The sequence below is a fragment of the Molossus molossus genome, unplaced genomic scaffold (genome assembly GCF_014108415.1).
Source record: "Molossus molossus isolate mMolMol1 unplaced genomic scaffold, mMolMol1.p scaffold_m16_p_3, whole genome shotgun sequence".
Classification (NCBI taxonomy): Eukaryota; Metazoa; Chordata; class Mammalia; order Chiroptera; family Molossidae; genus Molossus; species Molossus molossus.
Window position 1 is genome coordinate 113,576,557 of NW_023425366.1, and position 26,837 is coordinate 113,603,393.

The 26,837-nt window shown below is 41.4% G+C and overlaps 1 protein-coding gene across 9 annotated transcripts in view; it reads left to right on the forward strand.

Moving 5' to 3' along the window:
• The window catches only part of USP7 (ubiquitin specific peptidase 7), a 68,760-nt gene that overhangs the window by 32,084 nt on the left and 9,839 nt on the right, over nucleotides 1-26,837 (forward strand). For 3 of the 9 annotated variants that reach the window (XM_036280795.1, XM_036280796.1, XM_036280797.1), the window contains exons 2-20: nucleotides 1,120-1,224; nucleotides 6,688-6,886; nucleotides 8,894-9,032; nucleotides 9,688-9,776; nucleotides 11,942-12,050; nucleotides 12,946-13,076; nucleotides 13,566-13,620; nucleotides 14,629-14,709; nucleotides 14,808-14,898; nucleotides 17,198-17,280; nucleotides 19,710-19,819; nucleotides 21,381-21,537; nucleotides 22,575-22,719; nucleotides 22,975-23,105; nucleotides 24,466-24,600; nucleotides 25,041-25,142; nucleotides 25,308-25,413; nucleotides 26,545-26,637; nucleotides 26,727-26,794. In XM_036280795.1, coding sequence (XP_036136688.1) covers nucleotides 1,120-1,224; nucleotides 6,688-6,886; nucleotides 8,894-9,032; nucleotides 9,688-9,776; nucleotides 11,942-12,050; nucleotides 12,946-13,076; nucleotides 13,566-13,620; nucleotides 14,629-14,709; nucleotides 14,808-14,898; nucleotides 17,198-17,280; nucleotides 19,710-19,819; nucleotides 21,381-21,537; nucleotides 22,575-22,719; nucleotides 22,975-23,105; nucleotides 24,466-24,600; nucleotides 25,041-25,142; nucleotides 25,308-25,413; nucleotides 26,545-26,637; nucleotides 26,727-26,794 — 2,129 coding nt within the window. Of the gene's footprint in view, nucleotides 1-1,116; nucleotides 1,225-1,942; nucleotides 2,121-6,687; nucleotides 6,887-8,893; nucleotides 9,033-9,687; nucleotides 9,777-11,941; nucleotides 12,051-12,945; nucleotides 13,077-13,565; nucleotides 13,621-14,628; nucleotides 14,710-14,807; nucleotides 14,899-17,197; nucleotides 17,281-19,709; nucleotides 19,820-21,380; nucleotides 21,538-22,574; nucleotides 22,720-22,974; nucleotides 23,106-24,465; nucleotides 24,601-25,040; nucleotides 25,143-25,307; nucleotides 25,414-26,544; nucleotides 26,638-26,726; nucleotides 26,795-26,837 lie in introns of those variants that run through there. The other 6 variants (XM_036280799.1, XM_036280802.1, XM_036280801.1 and 3 more) reach the window with 6 other exon arrangements.

Sequence of the window (26,837 nt, forward strand, 5' to 3'; positions counted from 1 at the left end):
AGGAGAGAGAGGAAGAGAGAGAAACATCAATGTGAAAGGGACACATCGAGTGGCCGCCACCCACACGACCCAACCAGGGCCAGGGACAAACTGCAGCCAAGGTACATGCCCTTAGCAGGAACTGAACCCGGGTCTCTGTGGACCGCAGGCTGACGCTCTAACCGCTGAGCCAAACCGGCCAGGTCTGTAGATATTCTTAAAACTACACCTCCTATTTGTAGCCGAGACTCTCTAATTTCTATCGAAGTGTCTGATGCCCCAGGGAAAGCCGAGTGCACAGGCAACATGGGGACCAGCATTAGTCAAAATGAGCTATTCTGATATGCGGAAGAAGGCAAGGATTTAAAAATGTGAAGTATGGCCTTTTTGGCCATTAGAGACTATTTAAATCCTGTCTTGCCATCACCTCTACTCCCTTTAAATCATTGACCCATTCCAGTGTAAGAAGATTGTTTTTAAATTAAGTAGTGTTACAGTTAGAATTCACACCTTATATTTGCCAGCCATCGCTTAAAAGTTTTGAATCCACACGTCTGATTATACGTAAATGTTTTTCAAGCCAGATTTTAGCAAGCATTCAGAATACCAAAACCATTTTATTATTTCCTCAATCCTTTCTGGGCTCTTTATACATGCCAATTTTCCCAGGAACCTCCTTCCCAATTCCCTGTGGTTCCCCCCACCCCCAATACCAGTCCTGGTTTTTGCATGGATTTATACTTCAATTATACAGTAATTGTCCAGAGACTTTGTGGATGATAATTAATGTTTTAAGACACTGACATGTATCTGTGGTAAAAAGATCTAATGTACACTCTTGTGTATATTTGGTAAATCCTCAACAGTATTTTCTGTAGGATTGATTGGGTTTAAATACTTCAAAATAAATACCATTGCAGGTGGAGCAGATTATTGTGTAGTATAGTGTACGTTCAAGAAGATTTAGCATGACCAAGTTTATATTCAGCAAATATACTAGTGAATACCTTTTGGGTTAGGATGCATTTATTAAGGCACAGTTGGAACTTACTAGTTCCTATAACTCATCAAAAGTATATTTTTGTTTATTGATTTAAGCCATGAAGGTAAAAATATGGAATTTCTTTGTTTTCTTTAAAGCTGGAGATACAGATGACCCACCAAGAATTACTCAAAACCCTGTTATCAACGGGAATGTAGCCATGAGTGATGGGCACAACAACACAGAGGAGGACATGGAGGATGGTAAGTATGTGTGGTTTGCTTGCTTGCATTGGGCAGAAAACTCTGTCAGAAACACAAATAGATGTGATGCCTGTTTCTTCTTCAAGTACTTCTGAGTTTTTTAAAAGTAGCTAGTTTTTAGGAGGCTGTATCTGAAGAAAAATTAAGTGTTGAATTTCAAGATTGCCTGCAGATTTCAAGGTAAGTTGATTCTCCCCAGCCTAGGTGAGAAGGTTCAAATACAGAAGTTTATAATAGATGGGAACTCAGGCCTGCAATTTTCCAGCCACTGTTAGTATTCAGAATAAGTACATGTTACTCTCCTTTCCTTCTTGTTTGCAGCAAGATACTTCTAGACATTGGAACTTTGCTTTCCATTGTATTCTTAGTGTAGTGTGTATATCAGTTGTCTGTACCCCACTCCTGTTAGGTGTGAAATCAGACCGAGCTTTGGGCTTCATTCTCCCACACTAACTTTTGGTCTATATCTTCTATGCAAAAAAAACATGCATATGTACATGCATGGTCATTTTGTGCCTAGGGAATCATTTTCTTTTGAGGCAGTTTCTTCTTTAAAAATTATCAGATTATGTGACCTGTACATTTGCAAGGTCAAAATCATGACCAGGTACAGCCAGTAATCACTTTATGCAGCCCCTGGAATCTTGCAGTGTAATATGAAACCATGTTCTGTCAAAAGCATGTCCATCAATCCTCATGAGGGTTGTGTCCTTCCCAGGGGTGTAACGGGGCAGTTGAAAGAAACCTCATCAGCCACGGGCTGCACCACCAGAAGGACTGCTGTTCAGACCTCCTGCCAAAAGTTCAGCCTCCATGAGAAACTGCAGCCGTAGTTGAGAGTTCTCTCACAGTGCGGTTTACCCCCTGGCAGCTGGCTGAGGCAATATCTGAGGAAGGTAAAGAGGCGTGGTCTAAACCCCGCTGCTTTGTTACCTGTGGAGTGCGCTTTCCACTCTAGACCAAGGGCAACGGTGTGGGTGTGGTCTCTTTGGTTGCTGGGCTCTTGGTTTTATTTTAGACACCGGAGGTGCCAAAAGTGATTCAGAGAACACAGTGGGAAGGCACAGCCAGATCTGATGTGCCTGCTAGGTGTGAGTTAAGGACCAATTCTAGGCCCCATGCTAGGCCTCCATGGGGAGCAATAGCTAGCCTAACCTAGACACAGCACTTTCAGTCTAGTTTCCACAGAGCGATTTTATACTGATATTTCCACTAGTGTTTTTATGCGGGGGGTGGGGGGGGCATGGGGAAAGGCACAGGTGCAGATAAAAGGGCAGGTTGTCTCAGCCTCGGCTCTGTTGCCTTTTTGGGTGGGTCGTTGTAGGGGACTGTCCTGTGCATTGTAGAACCGGTGTCATACCACCCTTATTCCCCCGGTTGTGACAACTAAATGTCTAGACAATGCCAGATATCTCTTGGGAGCCAGAATTGCCTCATTTGTGAACCACTTTTATGAGATCAGAATGTATGTAAAATCCCTTTTCTCTTGAGGCAATTTTACTAAATTATTAGTAGTAAATAATGATGCTGAACCATAGAACCCAAAAGTGAAAATGCTCCTGTTGTGAATTACCAAATGGAAAAAGCATATTATAGGAGAAAGAAGAGTGGTTTTCAATAGCACTTTCTTCCTGGTTTGGATTTCAGGTGCCCTTTGAAAGGCCCAGGAGTAAGAGAATGAAAAGGATCATTTTTATTTGATGGCTAAGGGGCGGGAGGGAGGTGGTTCTTGTTCTAGGAGTAGAAGCCTTAAGGGCAGTATTGCCCCAGCTGCGATGTGTATTTCAAAACACTCTTCTGCAGGACATAAGTGTGTTGTGAATCTAGGAAGTTTGAGGAGTGCTAGGTTAAACAAGTTTTTTATATGATAGTACTTCTCTGAGCTGTTGGTATCTAAACATCTTTCTCCAAAGACGTTTTGTTAATGATTCCCCAAGATTCTGGACTTGAGAACACCTTTTCCTGAATCTCCTTTTAACATCTTAATATAGAAAACACTGGATTACAATGATCAGTGCCTTAATTTTGCAGAGAGGCCTTAGTAAGGGATGGTTTTTATACAAAAGTTAAGTAGCTAATAACACAGATTGGAAAAATGTTTGTGAAGTAGAGAGTATTTACAAATTCTGTTAATATGGAATTGTGGGCAAGTATCAAAATCATTTTCTAGTTGTGCCCACCTACTCTACTTTGATTCAGTTTATTGTTTTTCCTGAGGTGACCATGAGAAGTTTCAGAGCTAATGCAGCCTCTGCAGATTTAAGTGGATCTAGATTGAGATCGTTGGTACCCATGAAACAAAAGTAATTTCTGGGAATTAAATAGGACTTGTAAAGACGTGTATTCAAATGAATAATGGAGGCTTGATTAAATTAACTGCAAGAATGCCATTTGGGGAAACTTCAGGCTAACCTTTCTTATTCAGAAACCAAAATATTTTATCCTCCTCTACTTTTTCACACCAACTGAACCCCACGCTGGTACATTGGCCTTTGCCCTGCGAAGATAAGATTGTTGTAAGAATAGGCTTGGTGGGAGCTGCTGCTTCCTCTTCGGGGACAATATGGGAAGGTAGTGGGCTATCTTTTCTGACTGAGGATGTCTGATGGCAGCAGTTAACATAGCTCATTGTCCTATTATTTACAGTAGAAAGGTGCATGGGGTGATGAAATAGGTGCTCTGTGGCAACCTGGCAATTTAGAGTTTCTGTTTGGAGAAATACTAATACTGCAGGATGTAGGGGCATCATTTATAATCCCAGGTGTACTGCTTTGAAAACATTTTTAATTTTGAAGTAGTTATAGACACAGGAAGTTGCAAAAATAGTACATAGGTTCCCAAGTACCTTTTATCCATTTTCTTGGGCAGAGTTATATTGCCTTCTTGTAATTCTTCATAGGGACATATCAGGCCAGCCTTATCTGCCGAAGGTGGGTTTCTAGTCAGCTTCTCTTTTTTTTAGACTCTTCTATTTTGACCTTTTGGTATTTAATGCAAATTTTCAACCATTCAGTTAGTATAAAGAATTGCCAGCCATAGGATGAGGTTTCTATTCATATGAAATGTTATGTTAAATTTCCTGATTAGCATGTTTTGGAAGAAAAGTATGTTCTAAGGATGTATGTGCCTTCAATGTGAGGCAGAATCTCACATCTAGTGCATACTTTAACAAGTGTGAAGTGAGTACCATGAGCCAGGGCTGCACCAGGCTTGGGGCACTGAGCCTCTGCTGGGCCTGCCATCTCATGGACTTAGTACCACGCTGACTTTACTGTTGTTGGGTCCTCTTTTATATTTAAAGATTAACTTAGGAATTTGACTAAAGTGTGGGGTGGAAGAACAGAAAAGCATTTATAATATGTATCCATTTTTGTCTATATAAAAATCTAATTCTACAAACTGTTGAATTGTATCTGAAAACAAAATCAGAGCATTAGAAGAGAGGTGGGACCCTGCAATGTTGAACTCTTTAGGTCCCAGGAGTGAGTGTCCTGGGGTCAGTTTTATTTGGTTCCTTTCAGTTCTTTGATCACTGTAAAGCAGGTCAGTTTTATTTGGGTCTGTGTTTGGCGGAGTGTTAGAATGACATTCTACAGATAAGAGGCAGGGTCATTGTGCTTAGTGTTCACAAATCTTGGGTATTGAAACTGCCGTGGTCACTTTGTAAAATACCTTGGGTAAGATGAGCCACTTAACTCAGCGAGCCTTGGTTTCTTCGTTTATAAAGTGGGAATTAAGTAATGGCTGCCCTTGCCTACCTTAAAGGATTCAAATGCTGCTCAAATGTGATCTGTGTGTCTACAAAAAAGTGACCCACTTTTCTCCTAAGCCATTCTAGACATCATTCTCTTGAGCAAGTTTCTTTTGCCTTTTCGGTGGACTTTTATTATCCTTCAGAGGGATTAGGGTTACCTGCCACCATGAGAGGCTTGAATATAGAAAGCACCTCTTAGACATGGCTCACCCCTGCTCAGCCACTCTTCTTTCAGAGGGCTTCTCTGTAAACTGCCGAGCAGGGTTATATGTAGGGAGAAAAAAATAGGGATGAAGAAAGTGTTTAAAAGAAGGTAAAAATACCAACTGTCATGCATACTTTTGGTTTTTCTTTCTTTGGTTAAGAATATTATTACCCTCTCATGAGGACTGATGGACATGTTTTCCTAAGAACAAATTCAGTTAGTCGCAAATTAAGCAGTTTGTGTACACTGAGAAGTCTGCATCTTGAGCACTCAGCTGTCTCTGTGCAGATTGGAGACTGAAGGATGAAGGGAGTGTGCTATAAACTGGCTCTTCTTACCCTAAACTTCCAGTCTCATTGGGTACTTCAGGAGCCAGGGGGTGGGAGGGGCAGGATGACAAAATAGCACCTGATTCTTTAAAAGCCTTCCAGGCTCCTTCTATTCTGTAGACCAACTGTGGCTCCTCATGGTGTGGCCCTTGGTCCCCTGCCCTTCTGTGAACTGTTTCCAGTCTGCAAGGAGATAGGTGCAGAAAGTGAGAGAGAGCATTTAGAAATGGGTACCTTGCTGTGGCAGTTTATGATGTTTTCTTATGAAGTGCTGGCAGTGACAGTTTGGTGGGTGGCATTGGGAGGACCACTCCTTCACACGAGTCTGAGAAGCGTCAATATGGACACTGCTGGATTTGTCAAAGCTAATCTGGGGCCTGTGTCACTTGTAAATGAATAGCCAGCATCAGTAAAAGGTGGAATTCTAAAGTGTGTGATGTTAGTTGAAAGTCTGCTAAGAGGCACTATATCAATACTCTGCTTTTTATTGGAGGAAATCATAATTTTTAAATTGGCCTTTAGGCTCATTGAGTAAAGAATACCAGTTTCTTTTTGTTTTTTTAAAAATTATTCTCCAGAGTGAGTCCAGGCTGGTGTTTCCCAAAAATTGTGAACTAATGAAGTTAACCTTTATTTTTAGGCTAACTTTTTAGTTATCTTCCTGTCTCTAAACAGTGCTGTGCTTCCTTGGGAATGACCGTTTCCCACTCTTCCCCCTCCCCCCAAAGGCTGCCTGTGTTTGCAAGTTCAGCACCCTTTAATTTTTTCTCTCCAGCTCAGCCCAAGTCTCAAGCCTTTTTCTTTTCCTCCACACCCTTGTTCTTGACAGATGTTACATGTTTCATCCGCTCTCTCTCCAAAGCCCCTCCATGCACTAAGGATTATGTGAGAATTAAGATAGAGTAGGATAGCTGGTCTTATCACACTGAACTGTTAAATTTAGGAGGGAATGCAGGTGTGTGTGTTAGCCTTCTGAGTTTGGGGTGTCATTCACACAGAAACTGTATGCCATTGTGCGGTTTTAGGTTATTAGTAAATTGGGCTGATTCCGTCCTTCTCCCAGAGAGCAGGTTTCAGCAGCTAGGTTGTGGTTGGATATAGCATAGTTTATCCCTGTTTGCTGGTGCTTTCAGGGCTGTTTCGCGGGCTCTGATTGACAACGTGTTTTCTTGCAGACACGAGTTGGCGCTCCGAGGCAACCTTTCAGTTCACTGTGGAGCGCTTCAGCAGACTGAGTGAGTCGGTCCTTAGCCCTCCGTGTTTTGTGCGAAATCTGCCATGGAAGATTATGGTGATGCCACGCTTTTATCCAGACAGACCACACCAAAAAAGCGTAGGATTCTTTCTCCAGTGCAATGCTGAATCTGATTCCACGTAAGACAGTTTAAATGATGCAATTACAAATCCACAGATAGTTTATAATACATTAGAAGCCAAATTTGATCGGCCTAACTTTTTTTAAATTTGAAAAATTTTAAAAATTTCCTTGCTGCCTCTACATAGTCCTTTGATTTTAAATTAGATTAAAAACAGTTCCCTCTTTAAAACTCAATGGTTGGTATTCTATCCAAACTAGAAAAGATTTTCTTGGAAATGCAAAACTAAAGTTTGTATGAACATGGAATCAGGGCCCAGTGGATTAGCTGACTACTGGTTACTAGGCTTAAGTTTACTCACCAGTAGCTCTGCAAGGGGAGAATTGTAGTTAAGGAAAATTCTTTCTGCTGACATCCTTCTCACTGTGTGTTAATCACTTCCTATGGGTTGTTCACAAAATTCAAATTAAAACATTTGAGGCTTTTGCAAAATGGGCCTGTCTGGCTTATTTTAGAAAATTTTTCTGTGCATGTAATTTCTAACGAGGAATATTATAACATGTCCCTAAAATTAAGTGTCTTGCTGGTCCCTCTATTCAGATGGATCCAAAGATTAGAGGCTTCACATTTTCTGCCTGTTTCCTAAAAGTTTGACTACTTTTCTTCCCTTTAGTTGAAAACTGTCACTATTCAGCGTTTATCAGATCCCCCATTGACACTGTTTGAAGGGATTCCAGATCACTTTGTCACCAAGCTGCTTCCTTGGACCACATCTGCCCCGTCTCCTGGTGACCTCCAGATTGTGGCTCTTTGGTGCCTTCAGGGAAGGTTGTTCCCCAGAGGGCACTGGCTCTAGCTGTCCTTCCAAAGCTCCAGGGAACACTCATTTTATTTTTATTTTTACTTTTACTTGAATCTTTAAGAAGTGCCAAGCCCATTTTATGGTGCAGCCAGGGCTGTGTGTAGATTATAATTTTTCTTCCTATGTTCACATTGTGATTCTGATCTGATGAGTATTTGGGCTAGATTTTAGTCTAGCAGCTTCCGCCTGAATAGTAATTTGGAAACACAGTGAGCCCTCCCACCCAGCATAAGGACCCTGAGCAAGTGGAAGTGCCGATGTGACAGCATTGCTCCTTGGTGTTTCAGTGAGTTAGCAGCCCGTTCAAAGTTCAGTCATAATACTCCTATATCAGCTCTGCTTTCATTGTAAACCTTATGTGGACTTGTAAACTGACATATCTTTTTCATTTTTAAACAATGATCCTTTGTGTTCTGCCTCAAATGTGACTGGCTGCATCTATGGTCACGTCTCTTGGTTGTGGTTCAATGCCCATGTTTAGAGTTTATCGGGAGCCTCGGTACAGCCTTTCCCAGAGGCTTGTGTGGAAGGTGCTCCTGAGAACTTGACAATAACAGTACCTATGAGCTGCCAGGGGTGGGAGGCGATGCTTGGAAGTGACACTTTTATTAGTAGAACCTTTTTTTCCCCAGTTTTTTTTTTTTTTTATCCTCACCCGAGGACACTCTTTGATATTTTGTTCAGGTAGAGTGGGAGGGGGAGAGAGAGAGAAACATCGATGTGAAAGGGACACATCGAGTGGCTGCCACCCGCACGACCCAACCAGGGCCGGGGACAAACTGCAACCTTAGCGGGAACCGAACCCGGGTCTCTCAGGACCGCAGGCCAACGTTCTAACCGCTGAGCCAAACCGGCCAGGGCTTTTCCCCAGTTCTTTACAAATAATATCAAAAGAACTATAATCTGACCCAAAAGCTATAGTCTCTTATAAAATTGAAACATGTATTTTATAGATACAATAAAAATCTTGAATTAAACTTTTGAAAAATTATAAAATAAATAAAACCATGAGTTAAAGCCATACATAGGGGCACCCCCAAACTCTTTTAGCTTTTTTCTCCACCAAAGGTACTTATGTCCTTCTCAGTCCCTCCAAAAGAGAAAATAAATAATATGGGAATATTTTTATGTGCCTAGTTTTTAAGAATGTATAAACATCAATGAAATGTGTCATCTAAGGCTTAGGTTATTTTCTTTAAACAGGTCGTGGTCTTGTCATGCACAAGCAGTGCTGAAGATAATAAATTACAGAGATGACGAGAAGTCATTCAGTCGTCGTATTAGTCATTTGTTCTTCCATAAAGAAAATGATTGGGGATTTTCCAATTTTATGGCCTGGAGTGTAAGTAACAGTGGATTTAGCCTGAATAATCTGAGCATCATTCTGTGTTCCCCTAAATCTTTTATTCTTCAAAGCCTTCTGTTTGTTTTATAATAAATTAGACAGGTATCTATATGTGGGGTTTTGTTGTTGTTTTCCCTAGCTAAGCTTTTAGCAGCCAACAACAGGACTCAAGTCTCAACATTTTGTCAAACATTGTAAGCTAGTTAATAACTTTCCTTGATAGGTAAATTTTCTTTAGTAGAAATAATACCAATTGGGGTCCTTCCCTGAGTCAGATATAGTTGCAGGGTGGTTTCATGAATTCTCAAGTCAGTTCATTTTGGCTGCCTTTTGCAAATGGTCTTAGGAACATCTTGCTCTCACTCAGTCACACTAGCATGGGTTCTCTTGGACCTCCCCAGCCCTGCTCTGATGAGCACACTGATTCCTTGCTGTGGCACTGCACCCTTAATGCCTTCGGGATGCCTCCTTTGGTTCAAAGAACACTGTTTAAAACAAACCAAAACACTGAAAAGCTAGAAGCCTAATTTGGGTGTTTGAAAAAGTAGTATTTTAATCTATTAGGTACAAGACACTAGGGTAATTATCTCTTTGGAACAAAGTCAGCATCTGTGTGATCTTATGCAAGTTGGATATTCTTATTTTTTTATAGGAAGTGACTGATCCTGAGAAAGGATTTATAGATGATGACAAAGTGACTTTTGAAGTCTTTGTACAGGCGGATGCTCCCCATGGAGTTGCGTAAGTTTTTCTTTAATTGGGTGCTATTAAGAAATGTGTCTTGTGCTGTAGTGAGGACATTTGCATATTATCAGAGATGCACATATTTCACCGATAAGCACCCTCTTTGTGTTTGCCCCTTGGCACACATGGGACACACAGACATGTATGCCAGCTTCACATTTACTGCTTGGTTTAGCAGTTTTATTGAGCTGTTTCTTTATGCCAGACCCTGCTGTGCACTCGGAATATAATTATATGGCCAACAAGACAGCCATGGGTTTCTGTCCTCAAAGAACGTACAGGCTGGTCAGGTAAAGGATAAGACAGGTTGTCACGTAAAGAACTACAGCAGGAGCTGCTCTGTGTTTATTTTGAAGAGGTCAGGGGTGTGCAAATATGGGAGCATCATCCTGATGGGGACACCAATAAGATGGTGAAGTAATGAGTGGAATCCCATAGAGCTTAGAGGAGGGCCTGTGAAAATACTTCTGCTCTGTCACTTGGTCCTGGAAGGTCTGTGTGCAAGGGGATGATTTGGCCTTAAAGAATGTATTGGGTTATTGTTTGATAAGGAAGGACAGTGGATTTAGGGGCAGGGAGAAAGACATGAGTGAAGACACCAGAAGGAAAGTTTGCAGAATATCAGGAAAGTATGAAGAGTGGAAGTGAAGGCTGAGATGGTAAGTTGGGATCAGGTTGTAGAAGACCAACAAACTTTAAAGCCCAAAGCAAAACAGTAACATTCTATCTAGGAAGAAGATAAGTGACAGATACCAGTCTCTTGCTTGTGCTTTTTGGTTCCAATCGGCCCTGTTCCCAGGCAAGAGTGCATTGGCTGACCCTGAAGGAATGGGGCAGAGAGCATTGGGATGGCTGTGAAGGAACTGTTACTTAGTCCAAGTCCTGGCTAATGCGGCCTGGGGGAGGCACTGGGAATTTTTTTTAAAAAGCAGATGGACATTTATTAGTTTTATGTTAATTGGTCTGATACAGACGAATCAGGTGTCTCTTGAGTAGCCTTTTCAAAACATACACTTAGTTTGTATTCTGATATCAGAAGTGAGGGGTTGAAACAAGGTATTTCTAATTAAATTTTTTTGGGATTCCCTCCCTTCATTTAAAAAACTTTTCCGTGTCTCTTGTTTTAAATGGTAGATTGGGTTTTTCAGCTTTACCAATCAAAACAGATTTATTGGTTCAGCCACACTTGTCAAAACTTATTCAACCATTATCACCTAGATCTTTATGATTATAATTCTTAAAATAACCGTCTGTAAAAAAAATTATTTTTACATATCAGCAAATTTTAACTGAGCCATTTGACACACCTGAGTGTGTTTGCAAGGCCGTGGACTAACCCCAGGAATCAGAGTACTGTTAACTTTGACCTCATTTGTCTCCTCTATGAATGGTCACATGATTAGTGGCGATCACATTTGTTTATGTCTCTGATTAATATGTGCAGAAGGAGATGGGGATGGAGGTGCAGGGATTGTCCTGCTAAGTGGCATTCTTTCAGCTTCCTGTTATTACCGGGGGGGGGGGGGGGGGTAACGGGGACTATTAACTGAGAAAAAACTACCCTTTCTTCAAACCAACCACCAAAATAAAAGACTAAAGAGAAAAAGGTCTAGATGTTTAAAAGTCTGCATTAAAATTTACCAGCATACATGTTTGTCTTTTCCTGTGTATATGACTACAGAAAAGAGGGGTCTCACCTGTTTCCATTTCTTGTTCACTACATATGACCTAATGTATATGTAAGAACTACACTGGGGGTCAGTTTGATATAAGTATATAGAATTTAATTCGTATCTGTGAGTGCTGATCTTGGTAAGTGATGGCGATGCTACAGATGTCGGCAGACAGTTTTTTAAGCTGCTTCTTGAATGCTGGGATTGAATAAGCACTGGTCCACACACTTGGATGGACAGAGTCAGTGACCACTGAAGGGAGCCCTGTGATAGGAACTCTTGGCCTTGGTGTTTAGTGCCATGGGCCTGGTGATGAGTTATGAACTTGGAGGGGTGCTAGGCCTTCCTTCCTTTGTCAGGATGGTGGGAAACAGCAGTGAAATGTCGGCCACCATGCTCATATCTAGTCAAATCGCTCCACACACATTGCATAAGTAAGGAAGGAGGTGTCCTGTGCAGCTTTCCCTCAACCTCAAACTGATCTTGTAGGTGGGATTCAAAGAAGCACACGGGCTATGTCGGTTTAAAGAATCAGGGAGCGACTTGTTACATGAACAGCCTGCTGCAGACTTTATTTTTCACAAATCAACTACGAAAGGTAAATGGATGGTATTTCTCTCCTCAACCTTCCACCCACCCTTTTCTCTCAAGTGTTAAGGGACAGGCAAAGTCCTCTCGCCAAACTTTGCCTTGTCTTCTGGTGCCACAGTGCTGTCTCCAGAGAGGGCCCCCATTTTATGCTTGTGCATATCTTTATTCCTCGGTGTTTGGACACTTTTAAAGCTAATTGGGGTGCTCAAAAGTTCACTACAGGTTAACAGTCCTACTTTGAACTAGAAATAATATGGGTCTGTTTTAAATATGAAAGCCATTAACAACAATTAAAAACTTTTATATCAGAAATTGATCAGTTGGAAAACTGGCTATGAAATCTAATTTTCACCTATTATAGATAAAACTTGCTTTTGTAAGAGTAGTCAAACCAGAACAGACCTCCCTTGAGTCTAATGTAGGGGAGAGAGTCATTGTACTTTAGGAATGTCTTGAGCAGCATGGAGCAGTGCAGGCAACACGGACTCCTGGTTGTAGGGGCACCATTGGCTGGTCTGCTGGCTTTCCTTTGTTTGTACTCTTTTCGTTCATTGCCATGGTAGGATCATATCCTGGGGATGGCTAAATGTGGATAATTTCAGTAACATTTGTTTCATCAAATCTTCTGTATACAAGTAATGTTAAGTTTTAAAATGTTGCTCCGAGAAGTATGAAATAAAAGTGGTTCTCTTTGGATGGTGAGCTATAGGTTATTGAAAAAAAATTTTTTTTTTTGGGCCTTCTTATATTTTCTCTATTGTTTCTAAAGACTTTCATGATTTAAAACAACACTTTCTGGCCTATTTAGGGGATAACCAAAGGCCTTAATTAAACTACCTTAGCTATTGTAATGATAGAAATGATACATGTCAAATTTCATTTTTACTTATTACTTCTTTTAGGCCGTGTACATGATGCCAACAGAGGGTGATGATTCATCCAAAAGTGTCCCTTTAGCATTACAGAGGGTGTTCTATGAACTACAGCACAGCGATAAGCCTGTAGGAACAAAAAAGCTAACAAAATCTTTCGGGTATGTATTGGAAACGTGCCTTTCCATTCTGCTGCTTTCCTTAAGGAAGAATGAGTGGCTAGAATAATTGTGAGCACAGTGTAGGCATTTAGTTGTGCTAAAGTGTTTTTTTATCATTGTATTTTTATTTGACCTCTTTGGAAATAGTGGCTTGGTTTTAGAATTTTGCTTGAGAAATAACTTACTGCATAAAGCTTTACCTGTCAAGAAAAGGACATGTATGGTTTTTAAACGAATGTATGGTACTTGTAAACACAACCTCCTTTTGCAGTAAGTTGTTTTGAACAAGACAAAGTTGTGAACATTTGGGTGTCCTGATAAAATTCAGTTTATCTTTGAATTATAACCTCCCAAATAATCTTCTCAGAAAATGAATTGAAGAATAATCACTGATTATACAGTTTAGTTTTTTAATCTAAGCTGCTTGTTAATTTACTCTTATTTGAAACTTGGAAGTTTCGATATAAATGTTCATTTTATCTTTTCAAGGTGGGAAACTTTAGATAGCTTCATGCAACACGATGTTCAAGAGCTCTGTCGAGTGGTAAGTTTTAAGCTATAATTGTATGACAGCTTAATATTTTGAAGCACTGTCAGAAGTTGTTACCAAATAAAACCTCAGGCCTACTTCATGTCACCATAATTCAAATGTGCCCATCTTTGTTCAGGACCAAAGCTAGGCTAGAAGGAAATAGCAACATCTGTCTAGTTTAAAAGCCAGAAAGAATGGAGATAAATGATCTGAGAGGGTAGTATGAGGGGCAACTTGATAGTAGGCAGGGTAGTATGAGGGGCAACTTGATAGTAGGCAGTATACATTTAAATGTGTTAAACTGGAATATCTGCTTGAGTTGTTAATAGAAGAAATCACAGGTTGGCCTAAGTAGCTGTCCTGACTACCCTGTTTCACTTTAGAGGAGTGGCTTCTGTTATCCCTGCAGCATCCAGACCCCTCCTTCGCACAGAAGTTGTGGTTGAGGCAGACCTCTGTGTGGGTGATCCTCCCCCAAACCAGCTTTAGTCACTAGCAAATTCCCATTCTTCCAGTTGTGATGAAAGACACACAAACACACACACTACATGAAATGGCTATTCAAGGTGATTGGCTGGGCAAGGTGTGTTTTCTTTTTTGCAGCACTAGCTGGATTGAATCCAGTTCATTAAATATCCATGGACAAACCAGTCAATCCTGTTGACAGGCTCAACCTCATTAATCTCTTGGTGTGGACCAATACGAGTTAAGTTTAGTGCTCAATTTACATGCTTTTCCACAGAGGTAAAATGAATATAAAAAAATGCTTCTAAAGGCACTACAGATTACTAATTCATTCCGAAGGCTGTATAGAGGGTTAATCTCAACTGTTGCATGTAGATATTTTTGTAAATCCAACCAAGGAAGAAGATTTTGTATGTTTTTGATAATTGCATGCCAAAGGTTGTAATATTTATAGTCTAGAATTTCTTTGACCATTGAAATTTCCTAGTTGAGTTGCAAATTGCTATATATTAATTAAGCATACTATTTTCATAAAGCCAAAACTTTCTCTTTCAGTTGCTTGATAACGTGGAAAATAAGATGAAAGGCACGTGTGTAGAAGGCACCATACCTAAATTATTCAGAGGCAAAATGGTGGTATGTGATTATCACTTTTAAAGAATGATTCTAGAAGATTTTAAAATGAGAACATTTTGCTGATTAATAATGCTTGTGTCATTTCCCCCTCATTGTAGTCCTATATCCAGTGTAAAGAGGTGGACTATCGGTCTGATAGAAGAGAAGACTATTATGACATTCAGCTGAGCATAAAAGGAAAGAAAAACAGTAAGTTCTGTGCATGCAGTGGCCTGCTGACCTTCTGATAATTTCTGTTGTGGTTTAAGGCTTCACTACACAAGTGCTTTTTATTGAACTGTAGCATAGACAGCAGGCTGCCCAAATGATGAGTGTACAGCTCACTAAGTGAACACTCAGTCCAGAAACAGAACATTTGCTGGTATACTCAGCCCTGCCCCTTCCCAGTCACTGCCTTCTCCTCAGAGCAAACCACTGTTTGCATTTCTAACACCCTATTATAGGTTATATTTGTGTGTGGTAAATATTTATGTAGGATGTAGTATCTTTCTCATTTATTTTGCTCAGCATTATTTCTGTGCAATTCACCTATGTTGTGAGTAAGCAATAATTTGGTAGTTTTCATTGTCTTAAAGTATTCCATGTTGGAAATATATTACAAGTTTTGAAACTGTCTTCTTGATAGATATATGGGTTGTTTTCAGTGTGAGGCTGTTAGGCACAAGTTCCTTGACCATGCTTATTTCTGTCTCTAGTTTTAATTCACATTAAAGATCATGAAGATCATGAAGTGGTTACCTTTTCAAATACTTATTGCCAGTTTGGGTAACTTTCTGAACACAATGGAATACAGTTAATGATGACTTTATGTCCTTGTCTATAAGTTCTGTCACCTGTGTGATTTTGTTGAGTTGCCTTGGTCTTCATCATGGCTGTTTTCCAGCTTTGTGGTGGTCTGCTAATCTTTCATTAGATGTCAGTCGTTGTGATTTTGATCTTCTTGGGTGTTGAACATGCTGAACTTTTGTTCTGGGGCACAGTTAAGTTTCTTGGCAATAATTTGGCTTTTTCAAGGCTTTTAAGCCTTGTCAGGTGGGAGCACAAAAGTATTTAGTTCAGAGCTAATTTGTTCCCACAACTAAGGCAACACCTTTCTGAGTTTTAGCCTAAAGTCCCATGTCTTGATTTTTCCACTGTGGCAGGAGGGAACACAGACTAGTCACAGGCTGGTGGTGGTTCTTTCCTTGCTCCTAGATGATATCCTCATTCTACTGAATACCAGCACTCATTGAAGGCTCCTGGAGGACCCTCTGCAAGTCACTGGTGCTCGCTTCCTGTGCAGCTTTTCTTTCTCGGGCTCCCTGTCCTACAGATTACAGCTGGATTGGCCCTTCCGGCCCTGTTTGGGTTTTTCTTCCCTGCTTTGCAGCCTGGAAAGTACACAGTAGTTGGGAACTAGAGGGTTCTCTCAGGGGTCACCACTCGCGCTGTCTTCGTCCAGAGCGTGGGCAGTGTTGTTTTCCATACAGTCTGGTGTTTTGCTTGTTCAGTGCAGGAGAGGAAGTCCGGTTCCTGTTACTGTCACCACTACAGCAGAAGTTCTTCCTGTACTCTGGATGCTAGTTTTGGGTTTGATTGCTGAGATATCCCCCCAGAGTGGGGCTTGCCTTTTCACTTTTAATGTTGCCATTTGTGTAACAGAATTACATAATTTTGTGATCTCCAATCTATCAGTCTTTGCTTTCTGTGTCCTAAGAACACCTACTCTAAAGTCAAAATATTCTCTTATCTGTTACTGTTTTATTTTTTCTGTTTATCTACAACCACTTGGAATAGTTCTTTTTGCGTGTGGTAGGATAAGGTTGATTTCCACCCCTTACCCCCCTGTATGGATATCAAGTGGTCCCATCACATTTTCCTCATTGCTTTGCAGTGCAGTTTGACAATTACACGATATTTAAAGTGCACATTATATTCGAAATACGTATACCTTGTGAAAGGATTACTTTCATCTAATTAATGAACACATCCATCACCTCACATATTTCATTATTTGTGTCTTGATTGTTTGTTTGTTTTTTGCAGAAAACATTTAAGTTCTACTCTCGGCAAATTTCAGTTGTACAGTATGGTTTCAACAGCTGTAGACACCAAATTTTACACTAGATCCTCAGATCTTATTCATGTTATTGCTGCAATTCTACCTTTTTACCACCCTCTCCCTACTTCCCCTACCACCCAGCTCCCACATTTCTTCTCACTTTCTGCACTGTCTCCATAATTGTAGTTTTATAAGTGTTTTGGTCACAGTTTGTTACTTGATTTTGTTCAAGTTCTTAGGATACTGACTCCATGTTATCCTTTGCAAGACCCTTAGGAAACCGTGTCAGTGTCCTTAGAGTTGACACCTTTGCTGGATTATTAAAAGTGGCTCTGGCCAATGACTTACATTCCCTTCCCTGGCATTCCTAAATGTACTGAGTTGGCTTTATTGTAATCAAAGCTTTACTGATAACTTCGGCTGACTTTTTTCTTTCTCTCTTTAAAGTATTTGAATCATTTGTGGATTATGTGGCAGTAGAACAACTAGACGGTGACAACAAATATGACGCCGGGGAGCATGGCTTGCAGGTAACTGGGAAATCTTGTGCCAGTGTCCTGGTGTAGTTTTCCACTGTCTTCTCAAATCTTTTGTTTGTGAACTAACAGTTTACCTGTATCTTTTTATAGGCTGCTGGTATTTAGAATTCAAAAGGATTTTATTTGTTGGTCTGGATGTTATTATTTTAGAGAGCTCTGAGTGTGTTGCTGGTGGGATTAAACGAAGAGGGTAGGGAAGGTGTCAGCAGGAAACTGAAGTATAGCTTGTTTATTAGAGGTAGAGCTGTCACCCAGCACATCTGAGGCACTGTCCCTGTGTTTGAAGACTTCCATTGCATCCATTATCCTGTTTCTCCTCTTACTGGTGTCAGTACATGGGGTTCTCCTTAGTTTCTCCTAGTCACAAATAGAATTTCTTAGTCACATGGAGTCTGGTTTCAACTGATGGTGATTTGCTTTTTTTGTGTGATGGAGTTAACAGTTTTCGGGGGTGGGGGGTGGTCATGACTTCAAGAATGATATTTGTTCCATGATACTTGGTATCCCCGTTTGTTTTCCACATTGCCCTTCAGGAACTCTGGGCTTCTGGCAGAGCAGTGGGTATTGTGAACAAGCGACTAACCCATGGTCGGATGGAGGGACAATGACTGTGACTGGCTGGTTCCTGGCTGCTGGTCAGGCTAGTGGGTGGATCAGCAGCACCCTCCTGGGTCTAGCCCTCCAGTGTCTGTTTTACAATGTCATAACCTTGACTCATTGACTTTACTGATTTACAGTTTTCCAGATCATCTTGTGTTTACTAAGCCTGCTAATTTATAATTCATGATACTAATGTACCATTTTGCAGTGGGCCACAGATCTTCTTCTCTTCTGCTTGGTCAGGCACTCGGCACCAAGTTGTAAATCAGAAAGCCTCTTTGAAAACATGCATCTGGATGTGCTAGGAGACACTTTTGTTAACTCAGAAGAATTGCCCTTATCCACACTGGAGATTTGTGGTCTGCGCAAGCAATTCGTATTTCAGAATCTTAGTTTCAGTGGACAGTGACGGAGAAACAATTCTTTTATTATTATTTTAGGTTATTGAAACCATGCTGTTCCTTTGTGTGGTAGTAGGTTCCTGGGGTTTATGTTTTTTCTTTCACATACCCTGTCCTCTTAAATACACGAGTTTACATCATAGAATGATGCCAGTAGGTTTGCCTTTCACAGCCATCAGGTCCTCTAGGGCAGCGGTTCCCAACCTGTGGATCCCAACCCCTTTGGGGGTCGAACGACCCTTCAACGGAGTCGCCTAAGACATAACAGTAGCAAAATTACAGTTATGAAGTAGCAACGAAAATAATTTTTAGATTGGGGGTCACCATAACATGAGGAACTGTATTAAAGGGACATGGCATTAGGAAGGTTGAGAACCACTGCTCTAGGTGGACATTCTCTAGTGGGTGTTAAAAGGTTATGGTGCAGAGAAAAAGTCTGGATTGGAAAGAGACCTGATGAAGGTCACTGATGGCCTGGTAGTGACTGAGTTTGGCAAGGTCTTGTTTTAGTGAGGGAAAAAGTTGGCTAAGGTGGAGCAGAGATGGAGAGAGGTGTGAAAGCTGTAGTCACAGGTCCCCCTGGGGAAGCTGGGTTCAGAAGTTGGGGGTGTCATGTAGCACAGGCAGTAACTGGGGGAAGGTCATGTTGGTGGGCAAAGGGCTGTGCTGATACTGACTCAGAACATTCTTTAGAAGTGGGTTTGAACAGGAGGCACTTGTGTGCTCCACAGTGTGCATTCTTAAGTAAATATCATGAAAGTCCAGGGAAAGGAAGCCAGTCACCTCGGGTTCTCCCGACCATAACAGCATCCGTCTGTACTTGTTCTGTCCAGGTGTCCCTTAGCACACCTAAGCTTACATGATTGTAATCGGTCTTCTGCTTTTGTAGTTAGTGGTTTTTTTCCCCTTTGTGTTCCTCCGTGTTTTTCATAGTGTTTAATGACTATATAATAAACCAGAAAGTGACCAAACCTTTATTTACTTAGATATTCCCCTATTGGTAGATATCAGGGTAGAATATAATCCAAAGTAAGGGGAACTCTCACACAAGCATGATTTTAATAGAAATAAATACAGGTTTAAAAATTTTTATTTTTTTAATATTTATTGAGAGAGAGAGAGAGAAAAACAGATGTGATCAACTGCCCCCTGCACTGCAACCCCCCCCCCGGGACCGAGCCCACAACTCGGGCGTGTACCCTGACTGGACCTCTCAGTCCATGGGACGACGCTCAATCCACCGAGACACACTGGCCTGGCAGGTCTAAACATTTTAAAGGCACCCTAGATGGATACCTAAACTCTTCTCCCCATCAGAAGTCCCCAGCATGTTCCAGTTTTGCTGAAATGCTCTTGCTTTCATTGCTTCAAGAAATAAGTAGCAGTGAAGTAAATTTGCATGTCTTTTTCAATCTCCAGGAAGCAGAGAAAGGTGTGAAATTCCTAACATTGCCTCCAGTGTTACATCTACAACTGATGAGATTTATGTATGACCCCCAGACGGACCAAAACATCAAGATCAATGATAGGTAATCTAAGTGGAATACAGAGGTTACAATTTAATCATCACCTGGATTTTTAAGAGGGAAATCTCAGTGCTTTTTTTAGTCTGTGTATGTTTTTCAGTCTTATCTCTGATTTATAGGTGTCCCTTCTGCCCAGGTATCCAAGAACTGTAATTTTATTAAAGGAATACTTTTACTCAGATTTGGGGCTGCTCCTTTTGTATCTCTCTCTCAAGGATTCCTAGCCGCTGTGCACTGTAGCAGGTTGGCTGTGAGGAGAGGGTGCTTCCTGTCCCACAGATGCTGCAGTCACCAGGATGTAGATGCCACTTCAGAACTGGAACATGATATTAGTTGTGTTTGTTTAAATAGGATTCTGTAACATTCTGTAATGTCTCACTTGGTGTTGACTTGCAGAATGTGGTATAACTTCCACGAATGCTTAAGTGGGTGTGCATGTGCTCCATTCCAGGTGTTTTCCAGATTCTTAGGGTACAGAGTACAGGAATGAAACTACATATGGCTTTATCTGGTTTGGGATACAGTCTTTATCCTGATTAGTGTGAGCACCACCTTTGTACAAGATCTAGGCTGGTCAGTCACCCTTCAGACTGGAGAGAGAGAAGTAACCCAGTCAGATTACTTGCCACCAGCTGGGTGTTTGCTCATCTGCTCATCCCTTGGTGCCCTTTTCTGTGGAATATGTAAGAGACAGTCTCCACCAGACTCCACAGACTGGCAGCCTGCAGACTAAGTCCAACCTGCTGGTGTTTTGTTGGGTTCTTCCTTTGGTTTTGTTTCTCTTTTTATTGGAACTAATTGTCAACATTATAAAATTATATAATTTTATGTAATAGGCCATATTTCTGGCATCTTTTAGGAATTCAGAACATTTGGTGATACTGGGCCAGAATTCCTGTGGTAGCGGGACTGGCTTGCTCGGGGGCTGCCCCTTTAGGGTCGGTGAGCATGCTCTGCCTGGGCCCTCCCCTGCCCTCCTCACTTCCTGCCTGCCTCTGACAGCCCTCCCCATTACCATGTAATTTGAAAGTTTATGGAGCCAATAATTTAAAAACAAGTAGAGTTCAGATGTCTTTGAAATCGGTGGGGATTCTTTTTTACATGTCCTCCTTCTCCAAATTTGATTTTTCCACGTCTCTCAGACCTATAGGATATCCCTAGTGGTCTTAGTCCTGCACTGTCAGAATCATTCATTAACACACACTGGGAATTATTTCTTTCCTAGGAAAGTCACAGTGTACATGTATCACAAACAAGACTGATTGATTGTTGTGTTGTATCCTTGAACTTAACATTCTGTTAGGTATCTTAGTGCTTTATAGGCCTTTTTCTCATATTAGCTTCAAATCTTGTATTAATGTGTAAACAGTTAATTTGTTCTAACGAGTAGGAGCTGCCCCAGAGTCAGTTCATAGGGCCTCCCAAGTCACATTCGTGCTTCCCCTTTCAAGTAAAGATGAGCCAGTGAATTAGAAAGTCTAGCAATAAATAAAGCCTAAAGGTGAAATATTTTACCTGTAAATGAAACCTGGATTTCTTTTAAAAGTTTTTTTTCTTTTAATAGGTTTGAATTCCCCGAACAGTTACCGCTTGATGAATTTTTGCAAAAAACAGATCCTAAGGACCCTGCAAATTATATTCTTCACGCAGTCCTGGTTCATAGTGGAGATAATCATGGTGGACATTATGTGGTTTATTTAAATCCCAAAGGGGATGGCAAAGTAAGTTCTGGGCAGGGGTAGGGTTGGATGTGATTGCCTGTAGGGCATTTTCACTGATGGCAGCCCAGCCTTTTCCTGTTGTTCCTGCCTGATGGCCTTGTTAGCAAAGGAGTCCTTCCTGGCCTCTGAGTTATCTGTATGTTCTGATATGTATTAATTACTGATACTCTAAAGTTGAATGGTAAATTAGGGACCAAACTTCATGTATGTATCTCTGATAGTGTTGAATGTTGGACCTCACAGAATCCCTTTTACATCTATTATGAGGTACTATTTTCCAGGTACGAATTATAACAGAATAATTCACCGAGGCCTGGGCAGTGAGGCAGTGTTTATAGCTTGGTGTGCCACGTGCCCCATTGCCCACACCGAGTAGTGCTCCATCTTTTCTTGGTTCTTGTGGATCTCATCACATAATCACCAAGGGGACAGATGGGGTCCTCGGGGTCTGCCTCTGGCAGCATAGGGCCAGCAGGGAACACAGCGAAGGTGGAGACTGCCTAGCTCATGTTAAGGGAACCCACGGCAGCAGACCTGTATGAACCTTTAACTGTGAGGTTGAATACCATTAAAAATGACTTAGTGCACGGTAAAGAGATTGGAAGATAATTATGTACAAGTTCTGACTTTTTTAGTCAGGCTCTTACTTGCTGTGATACTATGTCATGAGAGATACAGGACAAAATGTCCCATTCAATTTTAATAACCACACCATAAAATTTCAGTCTTACTAGCCAAATGAGGTACTCTCTGTATGACTTTCTCAATTCTGTAAAGGGTTGTAGTGTCAGTAGATTGGACCGAAGATGAAAATGGGCTGAGTAGATTACAGAAATTGCCAGTGGATGGATATGAGCAATTCCCCAGAATACAGGACAAGGAAGGCGGAGGGTCTGTTGAGTTTTCTTAAGAGGGATGCCTGAGGCAGCTGGCCCAGCACAGCATCAGGTGGTCTGTTCTAGGAAAACACTCCCTGAGGGTTTGTGTGCTTCCAAAGCGCTTTCCCTCTGTTGATGTCTCACTGCTCTCCTGTCCAGTGGTGTAAATTTGACGACGATGTGGTGTCGAGGTGTACAAAGGAAGAAGCAATCGAGCACAATTACGGGGGCCATGATGATGACCTCTCCGTCCGGCACTGCACGAACGCATACATGTTGGTTTATATCAGGGAATCCAAGCTGAGTGAGTAGAAGTGGTCTTTTGTGCTCTCTGCTCAGTGGTGAACTCTGTAGTCACACCAGAAGTCACTGCCCTGGTGGTTGACTCCATGTTATAGTGGCCGGATGGATTGGGCTTGTGGGCTTTGATGTGGACTCAGGGCATCAAGTAATTTCACTTTACTAGATTGCTATATTAACAATGACATGAAAGTGGGACTTTGTAAGGAGGGGAAAGTAGAACCTGACACAGGTGAATGAAGATGCATTTGTCCTACAGGTGAAGTGTTACAAGCTGTCACCGACCATGATATTCCTCAGCAGCTGGTGGAACGATTACAAGAAGAGAAAAGGATTGAGGCCCAGAAGCGGAAGGAGCGGCAGGAAGCCCATCTCTACATGCAAGTGCAGGTCAGCCTCAGCCTCCCATTATCCTGCGGGGTTTGGGACCCTGGGGGCCCTGCTGAGAGCTGCAATGGCTGAGGGCTGGCATGAACTTGGGCTTATTGCTGACAGATCAGGGATTACTGTGGGCAGCCCCTTTAGCGTTTTCAACTGAGTGACTGCGTAGGCCCGTTTCCTGACCATTTGGAATATCCACTGCAGTTCAGAGTAAGGACTTAGATGTAAGAAGTACTCAGGCCACCACAGAGCAACGATACATTCGAGTATTTATAAAAGTGCAGAGGGGAGAAAAGGGGTGAAGGCCTCAGTGGAAGGGTGAGTAAGAAGGGAGGGCTCCCATAGGGAGACGGAGCACAGTCCAGATGGGGCATGGGGAGGTGGCATGCCAGGCCATGGAACAGCCTGACACAGGATGGAGAAAGCAGGAGAACTCCAACAGGGAGGTGGGAATTTTTAGGTGGTCTTGGTTCATGATTCATTTGTGATACTAGAAAACAAAGACACATTGTTTTAACTAGTTAGCTACCCGGGAAAAGGTGCATTGCACATCCTGTCTTCATATTTGGTGATCACCATATAGATAGATTTTTAGCTAATGCTTATAGATGAGTTAAGAGTGGCTGCATGAGCCCTGACTGTTGTGTTCAGTGGTTAGAGCTTGGCCTATAAGACCGAAGGGTCAGGTTGGATTCTGGTCAAGGGCACGTACCTGGGTTGCAGGTTCAATCGCTGGACCCGGTCAGGGTTGTGCAGGAAGCAGCCAGTAGATTTGTCTCTCACATTGATCTGTCTCTCCCCCTCTTCTCTCTCCCTCCCTTCAACTCTCTAAAAGATCAATGGAAAAATATCCTCAGGTGAGGATTAGCAACAATAACAAAAAGTGGCTGCGTGAAAATGTAGGTTTTTGTCTTTTCTAAATACATACCTTGATTTCGTTTTTAGTTATTTTGAAACGTTTTTCCTTGGATCTTCTGAAGAAGGTTCAAGGAAGCAAGGCTAGTTGTTTTTAGCATTTTACTATTTGAACATAATCTTTTTTTATTTTAATCTTCACTTGAGGGTATGTTTATTAATTTGAGAGAGAGAGAGGAAGAGGGGGAGAGAGACAGGCATTGAATTGAGAGAAACATTGATGTGAAAGAGAAATATTGATCGGTTTGCCTGTCATAGGTGCCCCAATCAGGGATGGAACTTGCAATCTAGGTATGTGCCCTGATCAGGAATTGAACCCGTGACCTTTTGATGTGCGGGATGATCCTCCAACCAACTGAGCCACCCTGCCAGGGCATTTGAACTTACTCTTGATCAGCAAGGTCTCATTTTATTTTGTATGTCAGTTGTTCTGTATTTTTGTGTATGTTTTCAGATAGTTGCAGAGGACCAGTTTTGTGGCCACCAAGGAAATGATATGTATGATGAAGAAAAAGTAAAGTACACTGTGTTCAAAGTATTGAAAAACTCTTCACTTGCTGAATTTGTCCAGAACCTCTCTCAGACCATGGTGAGTGCCAGCTGGTCTTCTAATGGTTTGTTTTGACATCCAAGTTACCCTGCTTCTTTATAACTGGACAAGATAGTACCTTTTGGGGCAGGTGCTGTGTGTAGGCACTACCTGAGAAGTGAGGTGAGTGATGAGCTCATTTTTTCTGGGTTGTCTATGTCTGCTCTGTGACCTAATTTTTCAACTGAATCAACAGTGGAGGAAGTCAAATGTGAATGTGAATCTTCTCTCTTGTGCCTCCCTCCCCGTTTTCTTTCTTTCTTTCCTTTCCTTTCCTTTGTTTTTGGTATAGCGGGCACTTGAGTCTTGAATACTAGTGATCCTGAAGGCAGGAAGAGCTGTAATTATGATTTTTTTTTCCCTCATAGAATGATTACAGTGATACAGAATTAAAATATGAACTGATATTGTTTTAATTTAAGTTTAAAATTTTTTTCCAGGGATTTCCACAAGATCAGATTCGGTTATGGCCCATGCAGGCCAGGAGCAATGGAACCAAGCGACCAGCAATGCTAGATAACGAGGCCGATGGCAACAAAACAGTGAGTGTTGTCACAGCCGCACGCCTCAGGGTGCTCTGCTGTTGGCACGGCAGCGTGGCTCCCCTTTGGGCCAGTTAGATACATTTTCTTCAGTACACGAGTATAGTTCTGCATTCTCATTTCGCCATTAAGATGTTCTGAAACCAGCATCTCTTTTGGAAATAGATGATTGAACTCAGTGATAATGAAAACCCTTGGACAATATTCCTGGAAACAGTTGATCCAGAGCTGGCAGCTAGTGGAGCAACATTACCCAAGTTTGATAAAGATCGTAAGTGCCCTGCAAACAACCAACCACTTTCAGAGCAGTAGAGATGGATTCCTTCCTGGTCTGTTCTAAACATGCTGGGTTAAGTGTTATTCCCTTGCAAAGAAATCTTATTATTTAAAAAAATGCTCATTAAATCCCTGTCTGGACAAGATAGTACCTTTTGGGGTAGGTCAAATGGGGTAGGTCAAAGCTTTTGATTAAGTCAGATACAACTGAACTGTGTTTTGTAGTATTCTGGGAGGAGGGAAGAAGGTAGCGGTGTTGAGTCCTCCTACTCCATCTTTAGTGTTGGCCCCCATGTTTTGCTGACCAAATTGGTCTTTTATATATTGGGCAGGTTATATAGAGCAGGGGTTTGAGACTTTTTCTGTCAGAGCCCAGATAGTAAATCCAGTTGACTCTTGCATAGCATGGACTTGAGCTGCACAGGCCTACTTGCATGTACATTTGTAAAGATAAGTACTGTATATATTTTCTCTTCCTTGTGATTTCCTTAATAACCTTTCTGTAGCTTACTTAATTGGAAGAATGTAGCATATAATACATATAACATTCAAAATATGTGCTAATCAACCCGTTATGTTATCCATCAGGCTTCCAGTCAGCTATTAGTGAAGTTTTTGGGGAATCAAAAGTTACACATGGATTTTCAACTGCTTGGGGAGGTTGTTCCTAATCCCCCAGTTGTTAAGGATTAACCGTGTTTCATGCATTGTGGGCCATGTGGTTTCTGCCTGCCATTGCAGCATGGAAGTGCCCCAAAGGATGTGTAAATGAACCGTCTGGCTGTACTCCAGCACTGTGTTATATACAGAACATCGCTATACCATCATATTTTTATTGCCATAAGCAGTCACTTCTCTAACAAAGACATACAACCATTAACATACATTCCCATAACAACACTCAGCCATCTAGTTAGTGCTGGTTCTTGAAACTGGGATTTTTAAATTCACTGTCCCCAGTTCCACCCTCATTGCAACACATGGAGTTTCTGAGGGGGGTGATGCTGTAGTCACAGGCCTCGTCTGACATAATAACTTCAGTGGCTTACTATGTTAACTGTTACTTCTTTTAAAACAATGCACTGTTAATTAAGATCCTAACAAAACCTGTTTATGTATTTTGTAGATGACGTGATGTTATTTTTGAAGATGTATGATCCCAAAACTCGGAGCTTGAATTACTGTGGGCACATATACACGCCAATATCTTGTAAAATACGTAAGTCCTACTGCGCTAACCTTCTGAGTTGATCCTGCTAAAGTCTTAGTGTATTACAGCTTTGGATTCTTTACTTTTCTTTTTCCTAGGAGACTTGCTCCCAGTTATGTGTGACAGAGCAGGATTTATCCAAGATACTAGCCTTATCCTCTATGAGGTTTGGTTTGCTTTTTCATAACTAGTGTATTGTTAATGGTTTT